A 14014-nucleotide genomic window follows, 5' to 3' on the forward strand; every position below is an offset into this window, starting at 1 on the left:
CACCCATATTTGGCCTTATATGGGCAGCCGCGTCACGGGCGGCACTCATTCACATAAAACGCTGCGCGGCCGGCGGAATCCCCGGCTTCCAGGGCGGCGAGCGGCCGGGCTGGGTATCTAGCGCGCGGGGCAGGAACGCGGAGTTGCGCCGCCGCTCGGGCGCCGGGCTCCGTCGCGGCCGCAGCCCCGCGGGTCGCCCTCCCGTGCCTCGCCCGCGGACACCCTGGCCGTGGGCACCCGCGGGGCGCGCGGCGCGGGGCCGCTGGCCGGCGGCGGCGGCGGCGGCGGCGGCATGAAGGTCACGTCGCTCGACGGGCGCCAGCTGCGCAAGATGCTCCGCAAGGAGGCGGCGGCGCGCTGCGTGGTGCTCGACTGCCGGCCCTATCTGGCCTTCGCTGCCTCGAACGTGCGCGGCTCGCTCAACGTCAACCTCAACTCGGTGGTGCTGCGGCGGGCCCGGGGCGGCGCGGTGTCGGCGCGCTACGTGCTGCCCGACGAGGCGGCGCGCGCGCGGCTCCTGCAGGAGGGCGGCGGCGGCGTCGCGGCCGTGGTGGTGCTGGACCAGGGCAGCCGCCACTGGCAGAAGCTGCGGGAGGAGAGCGCCGCGCGTGTCGTGCTCACCTCGCTGCTCGCCTGCCTGCCCGCCGGCCCGCGGGTCTACTTCCTCAAAGGTGAGCGCGCGGGGTCCCTGCCACGCTCGCCCCTCCAGCGCCCCCGGGTCCCCTCCCTGCGCCGGGGCGCCCTCCTACACCCTGGGACCGGGAGAGTCACCACCTGCCGGAGTCTGCACCCTGGGGCTTGTTGTGCGCTTGGGAGGGCACTGCAAATGTCAGCACTCAGAGCTCCCCCTCTTCCCCACCCGCGTTCCTCGAAAGCGCCTGGCAGCGGGTCTGCCCGCTGGGCTGGGTGGAGTTGGTTATGCTGCGGGGTCTGCTGCTGCTTAGGAGTTTGGGGGCCGTCGGCTCGTGCTGGGCACGAGCCCTCTTTCCAGACGCGAGCTTCGCCGCTGTCGCTGGGGTCAGGGCTCCGGGCCTTCCTGATAGACTGATCTGGCGGGATCAGCAGGTCGCGATCCTCTCCCCCCTGGTGTGGCGCCGTGGTGCCCCCCTTCCTCCCGCCTAGCCAGCTGTGTCTTCACCGACCCCTCTTGCCTTTTTGACCTGGCGAGTCCCTTCCCTTTCCATTTCATTTTATTGCTTTTTATTGTTTCCCTCCGGCCTCTTCTCCCCTCCTAGGTCTTTTCTATAGCTCAGTTTGGAGCTCACATCCTTTCCACCCTTTTCACCTCCTCCCTCCTCCGCCCCAGGATTATCCCTGGGACCCATCCTGAGCTGAGCCTACAGCCGGCCAGCCAGGAAATAGAGGTGCGCGGGGGCAGGGTGGTGTGGAGATTCTGCGGCCTTTGATTTGACACCTCCCGGAGCTACCGCCACAGGCCTGCCCATTTCACCTGTAACTTTGGCTTCTGGTGGTGGGTGGGTGATTGACTCTCAAAGTCCAAAGCATTGGTTTTTTCTGGGTCACTTCCTATGACTGCTCCTGCTTTGTGTTTGAGTCCTTTGTAACCTCAAATGACACCCGGGGAGACCTGACCGACATGTAGAGATGAGGGCTTAGCCCCAGCAGGGCCCCAAGGCCGTGCCAGCCCTGGCGCGGACACCTTGGAATGTAACAGTGATGGGGATCAGAGCTCGTTGCAGAGAGCCGGCGCCGAGTTAGGAGCCTGTTTTAAAGCCATGCAACTTGAGTTTCACACACTCCGGGCCAGGAAGATTCTGGAGACAGTTCCCCTCTCTGCTAGCACCTCCTGCTGACTGGTCCCCTGTTGATTTCCTGTTGGAGAGATAACAGAGGTAGATGGTAATCGTCCTTCTTATAACAGCCTAGCCCCCAGGGGATAGAGGGATGGCCTTCTGGCTCTGCAGAGGTTTCAGCTTGCCTCCTGATTTCTTTCTCTTCCTAATATGGTTTTTGTCTCCTGTTGTTTGGAGAAGTTTCTGCCTCAGTAGCATGAAAGAGGTTCCAGGAGACCCTCCCTGGTCCCCGCTCTCCTCCCCATGCTTCTCTAAGCTGGCCCTGCTGACAGTTTCGAAGTTATCGCCACAAAGTAGGCAGCTCTGTAGACTCACATCTCAGGAAAACTGTGTTAAAATGTTTCTTTAAAAGAAGATAACATATACACAGGTACAAAGTTGAACAGCATGAAGGCCCTATGATGAGAAGTGGGTCTTCTGCATATCTTAGAACCCAGTTCCACTCCCCAGAGACAGTCGTCAACTATTTCTTGTTTACCTTTAGATAATTTTTCATAAGTATCTTAGAAATAGATTGATTTTGTATAGTCCCTGTCCTGCCTCTTGTATCTATCTAGATCTTGGAGACTCGTCCATATCTGACCATACGTGTCTGTTTCACATTGAACCGGTCTCCTGTAATGACCATTAGGTTGCGTCCGGCCTCACTGCTCCAAGCAATGCGGTAGATGTCCTTCTCCATGTGCTCTTGCGTGTGCAGTGCCTTTAAGTAAATCATGAGAATTGCCAGGTCAAGAATTACATGCATTTTAAGTTTCAGTAGAAATTGCTTCATGCCTACCCTTTTATAACACTACTAAACTTTAAATTGTTGCCAGAGAAAATTTTTATTTCTTTACGTAATTCATGTGCAGATAGGAGTTCAGGTTTTAATCTGGTGACATCTCAGATCTTGGCGGGAGCAATGCCTTTTTACACTTTCCATAATCCCCTGTCTCCCAAACAACCACTAAAATGAAATGGTGATGACTGAATTGCGTGGCCAGTGCTTATTTATATATAGTATCTGTGCTCTCTCTGTTCCCTGGTAATGGGGTGGTGATTGAAAGCAGACTCACTCCAAAAGAAGTAGCTCTAAGAATTGCCATGGCTTTTGCAATTCGAGTGAGGCACCAGAGGGGAATGTTCTGTCTCTCCACACCTCTGATGGGAGTGGGTGAAAGACTGAGACCATTTAATCTGGAGGATTCCTCTGAATACCAGCTTGAAGAGGCAGGACCCTGTTTATCTGTCCCTCAACTAAATTTTGTCAGCAGCATGCAGGATCCAGCCCACACCCGAACCTCTTATCTGTCCTCCTGATAGCCAACTCTGAAGTAATATATTTAAAGCCAAAAGATGGGGTAGCCTGAAGATTCCTCTTCCCCAACCTTCGTCCTGAAGTTTGGGAGGGCCCAGGTCATTCTTAACTCCAAATTCCCATCCAAATCCTTGTTTGTCTCCTGGAACCCATAATGTCGAGGTCCAGGCACGGGAAGTTATCAGGTGGTTTACTGACTAGGGATGCCTCTTCCAAGGAAGCTGTGGGTCAGTGTGAGCCTGCGTCATTCTCTCTTGACTGCTGGAAGGGAAGGGGCCCAGGGGCTATGGCAGAGCATGAGAAGCTAAGCTGCCTATAGCACCACCTTGCACCTCCGCCGTGGCCTCCCGTTGTAGTGGGGAGCATGGTCATTGAGGAGGACCAGGAGCTCATGGGCAGGTGCAATGGGCTGCTGGTGAGGTGACCACGGGGGAGAGCTGGGTGTACTAAGTGGGGGCGGGGCAGTTCCAGCGAGCTGAGAGGAAGCAGTAATGGCAAGATGACTCATTCTAGGAATTGGCTGCAGCTTCTGGGAGGGAGTTGGAGACTGCCTTGTAATCCATTAACCATTTGTCTACTGCAGGGCTTTAAAAAAGCCAGCATCACAACACCCAAAGTCAGAAAAGAAAAAGGGGGTTCTTTGGAAAATTCATGGTCTTAGAATGCATGTTTAATGGATTTGACTCCAAGTGAATTCTCTGGGCCAGAAAAAGACAAGTGGGCTTTCTGGAGGCCCTGGGAAATGTCTCAGGTTGCTCTCTGGGTTACCAGCAGAGGAGTTTCCCAAGCAAGGCTGTCCTGTTGCACCTGGCAGCCCTCGGCATTTTGAGGGTTCCAAGGCCACCTTTTCATTCGGTTCTTCCCCACTCAAATGGGCCCAAGAAGGCTTACTTATATTTGCAAGTTTCTGTGACTTGCTCAGAGGGTCGTTTTTACCTTAAATCCATTTGGAGAGGTGTAAATGTAATATTAAGGATTCTGAGAGTCATACATGCTGTAAGTTGACGTATTGATTGGGGAGGGGGGTTGCAGGAGGAGTAGGGGAGAAGTAAGAAAAGTGGGGATAAGAAGATAGGGTGGTCACGAAGGGGACAGAGACAGTTTTTGCTCATGAGGGCTGAGAATTAAATTCAGAAGTCCTTATTCTTTCAGTTGATTTAGAAGGTAATTAACTGGATTGATGACTCCAAATTGGACCTAGAAAGGATTGTCAGCAGTGTTCTTAGCACCTTGGGAGTGAGAAGCAGTGAGGCTGTTTTACTGCCCTGAGTTGAAATGAAACCTCCTATCAGCCCCCATTTCCTTATGAATGGAGGAGGTTCCAGCTAGAATCCTGCTTAGAGCAGATGGGCTGGGGAAGAAGCCACTTTAGGAGCCTATCTTCTCGCCAATTAATGAACTTTTGGGTAATCACACCTTCCTTTTAGATAAACAAGAGAGAAAATAGCCTTTGTTTTCTGGAGGGATTTGGTTAATATTTGCCAGATGCTAGACACTTTCTTTCACAGTTTAATCTGCTTCTGATAGACACAAAAAGTTAATCATTGCCTCTGAAAGAGTTCTTTTTAGAGGTTTGTATGTGTGTAGAGCCCCTTTCTATTCTAAATCTGTTTGCTGGTTTTGCACAATTTTTAATGACCAGAATCTGTATTGGCTTATTTTTTTTTTCTTAACTGTATAACACTCAGCATTGATTAACTATGGGTATTTTCTGACAGCGTGAGAAACTGATGCTTACCATCTGTCTCACCTTTTTGTTTGTTTTTGTAGGGGGATATGAGACCTTCTACTCGGAATATCCCGAGTGTTGCGTGGATGTAAAACCCATTTCACAAGAGAAGATTGAGAGTGAGAGAGCCCTCATCAGCCAGTGTGGAAAACCAGTGGTAAACGTCAGCTACAGGCCAGCTTATGACCAGGTACGTGATGTGATGGGGAAAAGGTATCCTGAGTGGTATTCTGGGCTCCTGTCTCCCTTCCTTCCTCAGCACCTGACTGTTCTCTCCCCACTCAACAATGATGGTTAGTTCTTTTGTGGATCAGGGTGTTGGCAAAATCCCCTGGCTTTAGGGAGCTTCTGTTGCTTGCCAGCTTGAGTTTCCATCCAAGAGTAAATGGGCTTCCTTCCAGCAAACAAGCTGACAAGAGCAAACCAGCCACAGGATGCTTGGCAGCTTCTGGGGAAAAGGGGAAGTGAAAGATACATTATTGTCATCTGGCTTTGGAGGTTCAGAGAAGCTTTGAAATACTGGTCTAGGTTTCCCTGAAGACATTTCAGAGTTGACTTTCAGGCTGCCTGTGTTGCTTTTCTTTGTAATTGTCCATGCTCTGCAGTTTCTGCAAACCATCCCGGTACCTGTCAAGGTGTGTCTTGTTGGTATGTTTAACTGAAACTGGTGTTGGTGGGGGTGCTATAGAGAAAGTCCTGTTTGAGTGGCTAAGTAGGCTCCTCTAAGGGGTTCTTATGCTTACAATTCCACAGATACTGAAACCAGAGGAAATCAGAAGATACTAGAGGGCTTCATGTTTCTGTAAACTAGTGAGTTTTTGTTTTTCTTCTAAAAATGAGTGCTTTGTGATAACTCATTAAAGGGAAAAATAAAGTGGAAGGGGGTTACGTAGCACCACCCAGGAAGATGAAAAAGCAGGTGAGAATCCAAATCTGGCAGAAACCAGAGATCAAAACCTACCCATTTTATGAAAGGGAAGAGAAGTGTTCTGTGACAAGTGAGATGATTGATTTTGCGGAGTCCTGCAGCTGGTTCAAGGCAGCATCAGGCTCGGAACCCCTTTCTCTCAGCTCCCTGTTCTGATTATTTCAGGACCTTGTTCTGTTTTCCACATGGCCTCTAATCTAGACACCTGACCTGGTGGGAGTAACCTTTCAAACTTTTCACATAAACCAAGAACATGCCCAAATCATAGGAAGAAAGATTGCTGGATGCTAAAATGCCAGCTCCCTGCTTTGAGCAAAACCCTGTCCCTGGGGATAAACTTCGAAGTAAAGCCAGATGACCTTTTCTTGAATGGGCTCCTTGGTCAGGAAGCCTATTAGCTTGTCCAGATGCCAGGGTTAGGATTTTGTTTGTTTTCCTTTAATAAACATCCTTACAGTATATGACGAGCCTGGGGCTTTCAAGCTGTGGACATCTGGCCTAGCTAGATTTCTACTTTTGTTTGTTTGGGTTGTGTTTTCCCCCCATTTCTCAGAAAGTGAAAGAGAAATAAGAATTGGCAGAATGTTGCGAAAGCACAGCACATCTTTGGCCAAGTGAGGGGTGAGAAAGCCCTGATGTGTCTTCAAGATTCATCTGGGGAACCCCCTAATGCTACTTCTTAGAAATGCTTCTGCATTTAGAGCAGCCAGGCGAGGTCGTGTTAACTTTTGGGGTTTCTGAAGGCCTTTGGCTTCTTCCTCTTGGTCTAAATAGAAGTTCAAAAAGGGAAAGAAATGTAGTTTCAGGGGTGTGTTGGGCTGAGCTCCAAAAGAAACTGGATAGGATCCCAGGTCTGGTGTATCAGCAATTTCCAGGCACTCAGGAGAGGAAGAGATCTTGAGTCAACCATCCAGCCTGCTCCTTAAAGGGCGAGCCTGTTAGTGTCCATTGGTGGGGACCCATAAGTCATCAGTGGCCACGTGAATCTGGACTTGGAACTCTGACTCCTTTCCAAAGAACTTTGTACCACCTCTGCTGTTTTCCTGGTTTCTAGCTGGTGGGGATGCTGTGCCCAGGGAGTGGGTCCAGCTCAGGTCAGGACTAGACCTGCTTGGATTGCCTAAAAACCTGTGTCTTCCCCGTGGAGAGAAGCCATGTTCTGTTCATTCTTCAGTCTCGATGACAGTGGCAGCTATGTAACATGCCAGGTTTTAATGCATTCATTATCCCATTTACACCTTACCAATTATCCAGAGAGGATAGGTATTATCCCCAGTTTAGAGACAAAGAGTCATAGGTTAAAGATGCTATCCAAGATCACATCAGGTAGTAAGCATGGAGCTCTGGAACTTAACCAAGAGCTCTGCTGTCTGATGCCCAAGCCCAAGTTGTTAACCACTGCACCACTTTGCCATCAGGAAGGTGCTCTGTACGCATGGAAGTTTGGGAGGTTTCGAGGAGGTGATGCAGATGGACATTTTATCTCTAGAGGAAAAGAGGAAAGAGGGAATTTTTTCCTTCCTGTCTTTACCTGAAATACTTACTTTCTCATATTGATCACTATTGAAATGGTGTCAGACAAGGCCTTGCATCTCATGCTACGCAATCAGTTTTGGGTTTCAGCCCAGCTCTACCGCTGACTAGCTCTGACTTGGACAAGTTATTAAATGCATCTGAGCCTCAAGTTGCCCATCTGTAAAATGGGAATAATGTACCTACCTCACAGATTTTGTGAAATTGGTATGATGAGGCACATCTAAAGGGTTAAGCCCCCAGAGGCCAGTTATAGTAGATGCTGATAAAAATACCAGTTGTTATTACCTTATGTAAAATCTGTAATTTTCTTTCAAGTGACTGAACTGGCCTTTGCTTAAACACTTGACTTCTCAGGAAACAAAAAGCTAACGCCGGGTGTGGGGTAAATTGAGAATTGCCTGTGGCTGGCCCCTGTCCCACGCACCCTTCCCTGTTGTGGATCTGGCTGAGAGTTTCCATTCCGCTCTTGTTCCAGGACAGGAAATGGAAACACAGGAAGCAGACGGTTGGCATGGGAAAGTCTCCCAAAGACACAGCCACTGTCACCCAGCCCCATGTTTCCCTCTCAGTCTCTAAGGGCTCCCATTTTTCCAACCATCACTGGCTTTTCTGCCACCTTTAGAGCCCTGTAAATGCTGAGACTGCCAGAGTCTAACCAGCGGTTCATTTTAGTTTTGCCTCAAGGTGGATGGTCTCTGGTTCCCCCTTGACTAGAAATCTGGGGTGTGGGTAGCCTCCCAAAAGGATGGCTCTGTAAGTGTGTCTCACCAACACCCCCAACAAACCTCGGTGTGAAGAAGGTCAGAGGCGGGGAAGCTCCTCTGCTTGTGGCCTGACAATGTTTTTTATCTAAAGGTTCTGAGTAAGTAGTGGTTATTTTCATTTCTAAAAAGCATACTTTTTTGTGGGGGTGGAGGTACATTTTAACATCTCTAAAACCTGGATGCATCTTAGGATCAACAGTGTCTTGGGTTTGATGAAATACACCATATAGGCTAGGCTTGGTAGCTCACGCCTATAATCCCAGCACTTTGGGAGGCTGAGGTAGGAAGATCGCTTGAGGCCAGGAGTTTAAGACCATTCTGGGCAACATAGCAAGAACTCATCTCTACCAAAAAAGTTATAAAATTAGCCAGGCTTGGTGGTACATGCCTGTAGGCCCAGCTACTCGGGAGGCTGAGACGGTAGGATCTCTTGAGCCTAGGAAATCAAGATTACTGTGAGCTATGATTGTGCCACTGCACTGCAGCCTGGGTGACAGAGCAAGACTCTGTCTTTCCAGAAAGGAAAAAAAATATGCTATATAAAATGTCAAGGCTGTAAAGGAGGACACACACCATGTTGAGTCCTGGTCCATTTTATCTGTGAAGAAAGCGAGACTGTCCCAAGGCAAAGGGGATTGTCCTGGTACTCTCAGGGCAGCTGTAACTTCAACACAGGCCCGTCAATTTTTCCCATGTTACCACATGACTTCTCATCCTTGTCAGCGCAGGAAGGTTGTGGGCATATCCTACCTCCTTGATATGTGCAAAAAAGTGAACTCTTTGCTGTGTGGATTTTGCTGTCATTGAGTCACAAAGCAGTCACATAAGATAGAGAGTTGGCCAGGATGGAGATACAACCACACTTGGTTGAACTGGCTCTGAACTCTACTTGGAAACCAGAAAGGGAACTACCCATCTTAAGAAACAAATAGGTCAGAGTTGTTTTTTCCTCTCTCAAATGAACAAGCTAATCCAATATTTCCTGATTGTCCTTTGTCCCTGCTTCCAGGGTGGCCCAGTTGAAATCCTTCCCTTCCTCTACCTTGGAAGTGCCTACCACGCATCCAAGTGCGAGTTCCTCGCCAGCCTGCACATCACAGCCCTGCTGAATGTCTCCCGACGGACCTCCGAGGCCTGCACGACCCACCTACACTACAAATGGATCCCTGTGGAAGACAGCCACACGGCTGACATTAGCTCCCACTTTCAAGAAGCAATAGACTTCATTGGTAGGTTTAGCCATTCCCCTTCAGTTATTTTGGGAGCCCTTTTGGGGCATGTGTTCTTGACTTTTGATGCCGTGTTGGAAGCTACCTTCACTGAAAGAAAAGTGTCTTGTATATGCCGCTGCTAAGAGTTGGAGCCAACATGGGATGCAGCTACCAAAAAGGTAGAAGGGAAGATTTAAGTTGCTATTAATAGGAGCTTTAATTTACAAGATAAATGAATTAATAAAATTTTATGGCAGTACTCACTGCCGATCTTGTTATTGTTTCTGGCTGGGCAGGAGCTGAGTGCATCCCTGCGTAATGCTCCACACAAGGAAAGCAGGGGGAAGAACCATCCTAACTGTGCTTCTACGTAGGTTGGGTTTATTTTTAAAAGCAAACAGAAGGATTCAGAGATCACTACTTACGCACTGAGCCCCAAGGGCCCCCAGCAGCTTTCCATACTCTTGGTGAACGGCTTGGGGCAATTTGTTTTGCATTTTCAGCTAATTTTGGATTAAAGATAGCACTTGACTCAAGCTCCATGCTGTATGCACAGAAAAGTTGGCATCTTTTGCCTGCTTTCTGCATTCTTGTTAGGCAGTTATTTATTCCATTACGTAGACCTGAAAACCAAGGTCTTAGCCTCTGGTCTCTCTGCCAGGAAAGGGCTGTGGCCTTAGGGTTTCCAGGTCCTTTGTGTTGCCTGGATTGTTCTCCAATTTGGCATCTTCTCCTCCCCCATCCATCTTCCTAGGAGGCTGGCCTGACTTTTTTCTGTTTCAAATTTGCAAGTACCACTCTCTAACCTTGTGGTCATGCCCCGCTTTCCAGCACCCATCTTCCTCTTTAACATATGTAGTTGTTGAAACTGACGCGTGATTTTCCTGTATCTTGTTCCTAGGGATGTTGGAGGAGGAAGGGCAGGTGTTAGCACAGCAATAATTACTTAGTGCAGGTAGCAATTAAAGGTCCCCCTTGAGCCACATAGTGGCCCTCTATTCACCACACAATTTCTGCTCCCCAGGAAACCCTGACGAGAAACTCATCGGAGGCAAAAGGCCGAGCCTGTCTTGCTTGTCCCCTGAGCCTCTGGGCTAAGATGATTCCTTTGGAGCCTGAAAGGCAGCCAAATGATGGGTTCAGGGTGGGAAACCCTTGACTTGTTCTCCCTGTCCCTGGGAATGCCTTGCCCTTCTCAGCCTGTTATTTAATTACCTGGGTAGCTACTTCATGAGGTCATGAAACACGCCCCCATCCAGTTCTCAGGACCCTCCCTCCCCATCCTATGTGTATTGTGTCTGTGTACGCACAATCCACAAACCCACAGCAGTTTGAAAACACAAGATGCTGCTTCTCCGATTGCTTGCCCTGCTAATGGAAGGAGAGACTGGGTCTCCCCAGTGAGCCATGTGCTGAATATATGCTGACCCCTTCCAAGGGAAGAGGGCCATGTGGAAGGCAGGCCCCGAGGTGTCGAGTGGGCTCCAGAGGCAATGCACTCTGGACCCTTTGCATTCTTGGATGTGGCACTAGGCCAGTTACAAGCTAAACTTTGAAGGAAGCCAACAGAGGAGCAAAGGGAAGTAGGAGTCCGACCCTGTAATTCTAGGGACTTGGGGGTCTCCCCTTTGAACTAATTTAAAGAGACTGTTTTGTTGTTTCTTTTGAGTCAGACTGAATTGGAGGACACCCCTATTGAACTGCTTTGGGGTATGCCATGGGGTTTTTGTTCAGTTGGGGAAACTCTAGGATTCCTCCCTGACGCCTCAGAAATTTTATCTTTTAGATCTTGCAGATTGATTTGCATACTTTGACCTCGGGGCAGGGAAGTGGAGGGTGGTAAGGGGAATGACTTTTTCTTTTGGCCCTTCAAAATCTTAAGTGTTTTTGCTTATTGTAGCCTGCGAAGTGCCAGCTACATCTAACTTCCTGTGATATAATTGTTTCCTCACTAGCAAGAGGGAATTGGAAAGACTATTTTTTGTGGATTTGATGTGTATGTATCTTTAACCTTTCACCCCTTCCCATTTTTAATAGTTGTAGCTGGTTTTCTGGGGGCAGGGGCTGGGAGGTAGAGCAGGAAGGGAGGCATCCTCCCCTTTCTGCCATATTGAGCTAAAGAATACTAACTGATGGTGGTAGCTTTATAGCAGCGACTCCCATTGTTGAGCAAGATGGAATTTGTGAAAGCCATTTATATTCTCCGTCTAGTAGGCGTCACTTAGCCAGGGCTATAATTAGTGGCCATGCGCTATTTATTGTGTGTTTGGTGATGAGAACCCTGGGAGCTGAGCCAAGCATCCTGCCCTGGCACAGCAGGACAGGGTGTCCAGAGAGACCGGAAGGCCTCTACCAGGATCGGGGTTAGGTTGTTACCCTTAGAATCAGACCTAGAGAGGCAAGAGTTGCTTCTGCAAGTCAGTCTTTGAGCCTGGGATGCTCTCCTTAGAAAAATGTGTGTGCCCAATAAAAATGTGCACAATTTCAAGGATTTTCCAATGCCCTCTTGGAACCATCAGTGGAACCTAGGTTAAGATGGCATCCCCAGGAAGGGACTGCTTCAGGTCCGTCGCCTCCAGAGGCAGAATCTGCAAGTATCCTGGGACCTGTAAAGCTGCTGTAAGGAATATAAAGGTCCTACTTGGGGATAGTCTTTGCTGGGACCCCAAAAGCTCTATCCTCACTAGTGGGGATTAAAGACTGGCAGAAGTGTAGTGTAGGGCCGTGGCTCTTAGGCAGGCACAACAGTTTCATATCTAGGTTACTCCAGCGTTTGATTCTTGTGTTTTGCCATTGCCCTGAGATTCTAATCCCAACTCACTCCCGCCATCTTTTGTTCCTTCCAGACTGTGTCAGGGAAAAGGGAGGCAAGGTCCTGGTCCACTGTGAGGCTGGGATCTCCCGTTCACCCACCATCTGCATGGCTTACCTCATGAAGACCAAGCAGTTCCGCCTGAAGGAGGCCTTCGATTACATCAAGCAGAGGAGGAGCATGGTCTCGCCCAACTTTGGCTTCATGGGCCAGCTCCTGCAGTACGAATCTGAGATCCTGCCCTCCACGCCCAACCCCCAGCCTCCCTCCTGCCAAGGGGAGGCAGCAGGCTCGTCACTGATAGGCCATTTGCAGACACTGAGCCCTGACATGCAGGGTGCCTACTGCACATTCCCTGCCTCGGTGCTGGCACCGGTGCCTACCCACTCAACAGTCTCAGAGCTCAGCAGAAGCCCTGTGGCAACGGCCACATCCTGCTAAAACTGGGATAGAGGAATCGGCCCGGCCCCAAGAGCAACTGTGATTTTTGGTTTTAAGACTCATGGACATTTCATACCTGTGCAATACTGAAGACCTCATTCTGTCATGCTGCCCCAGTGAGATAGTGAGTGGTTACCAGGCTTGCAAAGGAACTTCAGACGGACCTCAGGGTAGGTTCTCGGGACTGAAGGAAGGCCAAGCCATTACGGGAGCACAGCATGTGCTGACTACTGTACTTCCAGACCCCTGCCCTCTTGGGACTGCCCAGTCCTTGCACCTCAGAGTTCGCCTTTTCATTTCAAGCATAAGGCAATAAATACCTGCAGCAACGTGAGAGAAAGAAGTTGCTGGACCAGGAGAAAAGGCAGTTATGAAGCCAATTCATTTTGAAGGAAGCACAATTTCCACCTTATTATTTGAACTTTGGCAGTTTCAATGTCTGTCTCTGTTGCTTCAGGGCATAAGCTGATCACCATCTAGTTGGGAAAGTAACCCTACAGGGTTTGTAGGGACATGAACAACATCCTGATTTGAACCCTGAAATGTTGTGTAGATACCCTCTTGGGTCCAATGAGGCAGTTGGTTGAAGTAGCAAGATGTTGGCTTTTCTGGATTTTTTTTTTGCCGTGGGTTCTTCACTGAGCTTGGACTTTGGCATGATTCTTAGTCATACTTGAACTTGTGTCATTCCACCTCTTCTCAGAGCAACTCTTCCTTTGTGAAAAGAGTTTTTCAGATCATAGACCAAAAAAAGTCATACCTTCGAGGTGGTGGCAGTAGATTCCAGGAGGAAAAGGGTACTTGCTAGGTATCCTGGGTCAGTGGTATTGAAAACTGGTTTCCTCAGCTTCCTGTCATTCTGTGTGCTTATGTCTCTTGTGACAGTTGTTTTCCTCCCTACCCCTGGAGGTTGTCTTCAAGCTGTGGACTTCTGGGATTTGCAGATTTTGCAGTGTGGTACTACTTTTTTTTTTCTTTTTGTCTGTTGGTTATTTCTCCAGGGGAAAAGGCAATAATTTTCTAAGACCCGTGTGAATGTGAAGAAAAGCAGTATGTTACTGGTTGTTGTTGTTGTTGTTTTTTATAGTGTAAAATAAAAATAGTAAAAGGAGAAAAGCACTTCTTCGTGGTGTTGGTGAATTGGGATAAGGTAGGAATACCCTTGGGTGGGGACCCAGCCTCCTTCATTGGGATTTATTTGTAAATGAACAACAGGGTGATGGTGGTGGAGGTGCAGCTATTAGGTATGACGATACAGAATGTTGCTTTCCAACTGAGGGGTTTCCCTAAGCTAACTTGCAAGAGAATTCCTTAGTGCAGGCCTCACAGGGAGGTGGTGAGAGTATCTGTCCACTCAGGGCCCTTCACTCCCGTCGCACTAGGCAAAGAGCTCTACTTGAACCTCAGATTCCTCACCTGTGAATAGTGAGCTGAGTTAGATGATCCCAAGAGTCCCTTAAAGCATAAGGCCCTTGGTTC

The 14014-nt window shown here is 49.0% G+C and overlaps 1 protein-coding gene across 1 annotated transcript; it reads left to right on the forward strand.

The window, feature by feature from the left end:
• Window positions 1-83: 83 nt before the first annotated feature.
• On the forward strand, window positions 84-13654 carry DUSP5 (dual specificity phosphatase 5). The gene is made up of 4 exons (XM_054435886.2): window positions 84-671; window positions 4885-5033; window positions 9081-9300; window positions 12129-13654. Exons 1-4 carry the CDS (start codon window positions 293-295, stop codon window positions 12533-12535), a joined length of 1155 nt encoding a protein of 384 aa, XP_054291861.1. The 5' UTR covers window positions 84-292; the 3' UTR covers window positions 12536-13654.
• Window positions 13655-14014: the final 360 nt, after the last annotated feature.

The sequence above is a fragment of the Pongo pygmaeus genome, chromosome 8, assembly GCF_028885625.2.
Source record: "Pongo pygmaeus isolate AG05252 chromosome 8, NHGRI_mPonPyg2-v2.0_pri, whole genome shotgun sequence".
Lineage (NCBI taxonomy): Eukaryota > Metazoa > Chordata > Mammalia > Primates > Hominidae > Pongo > Pongo pygmaeus.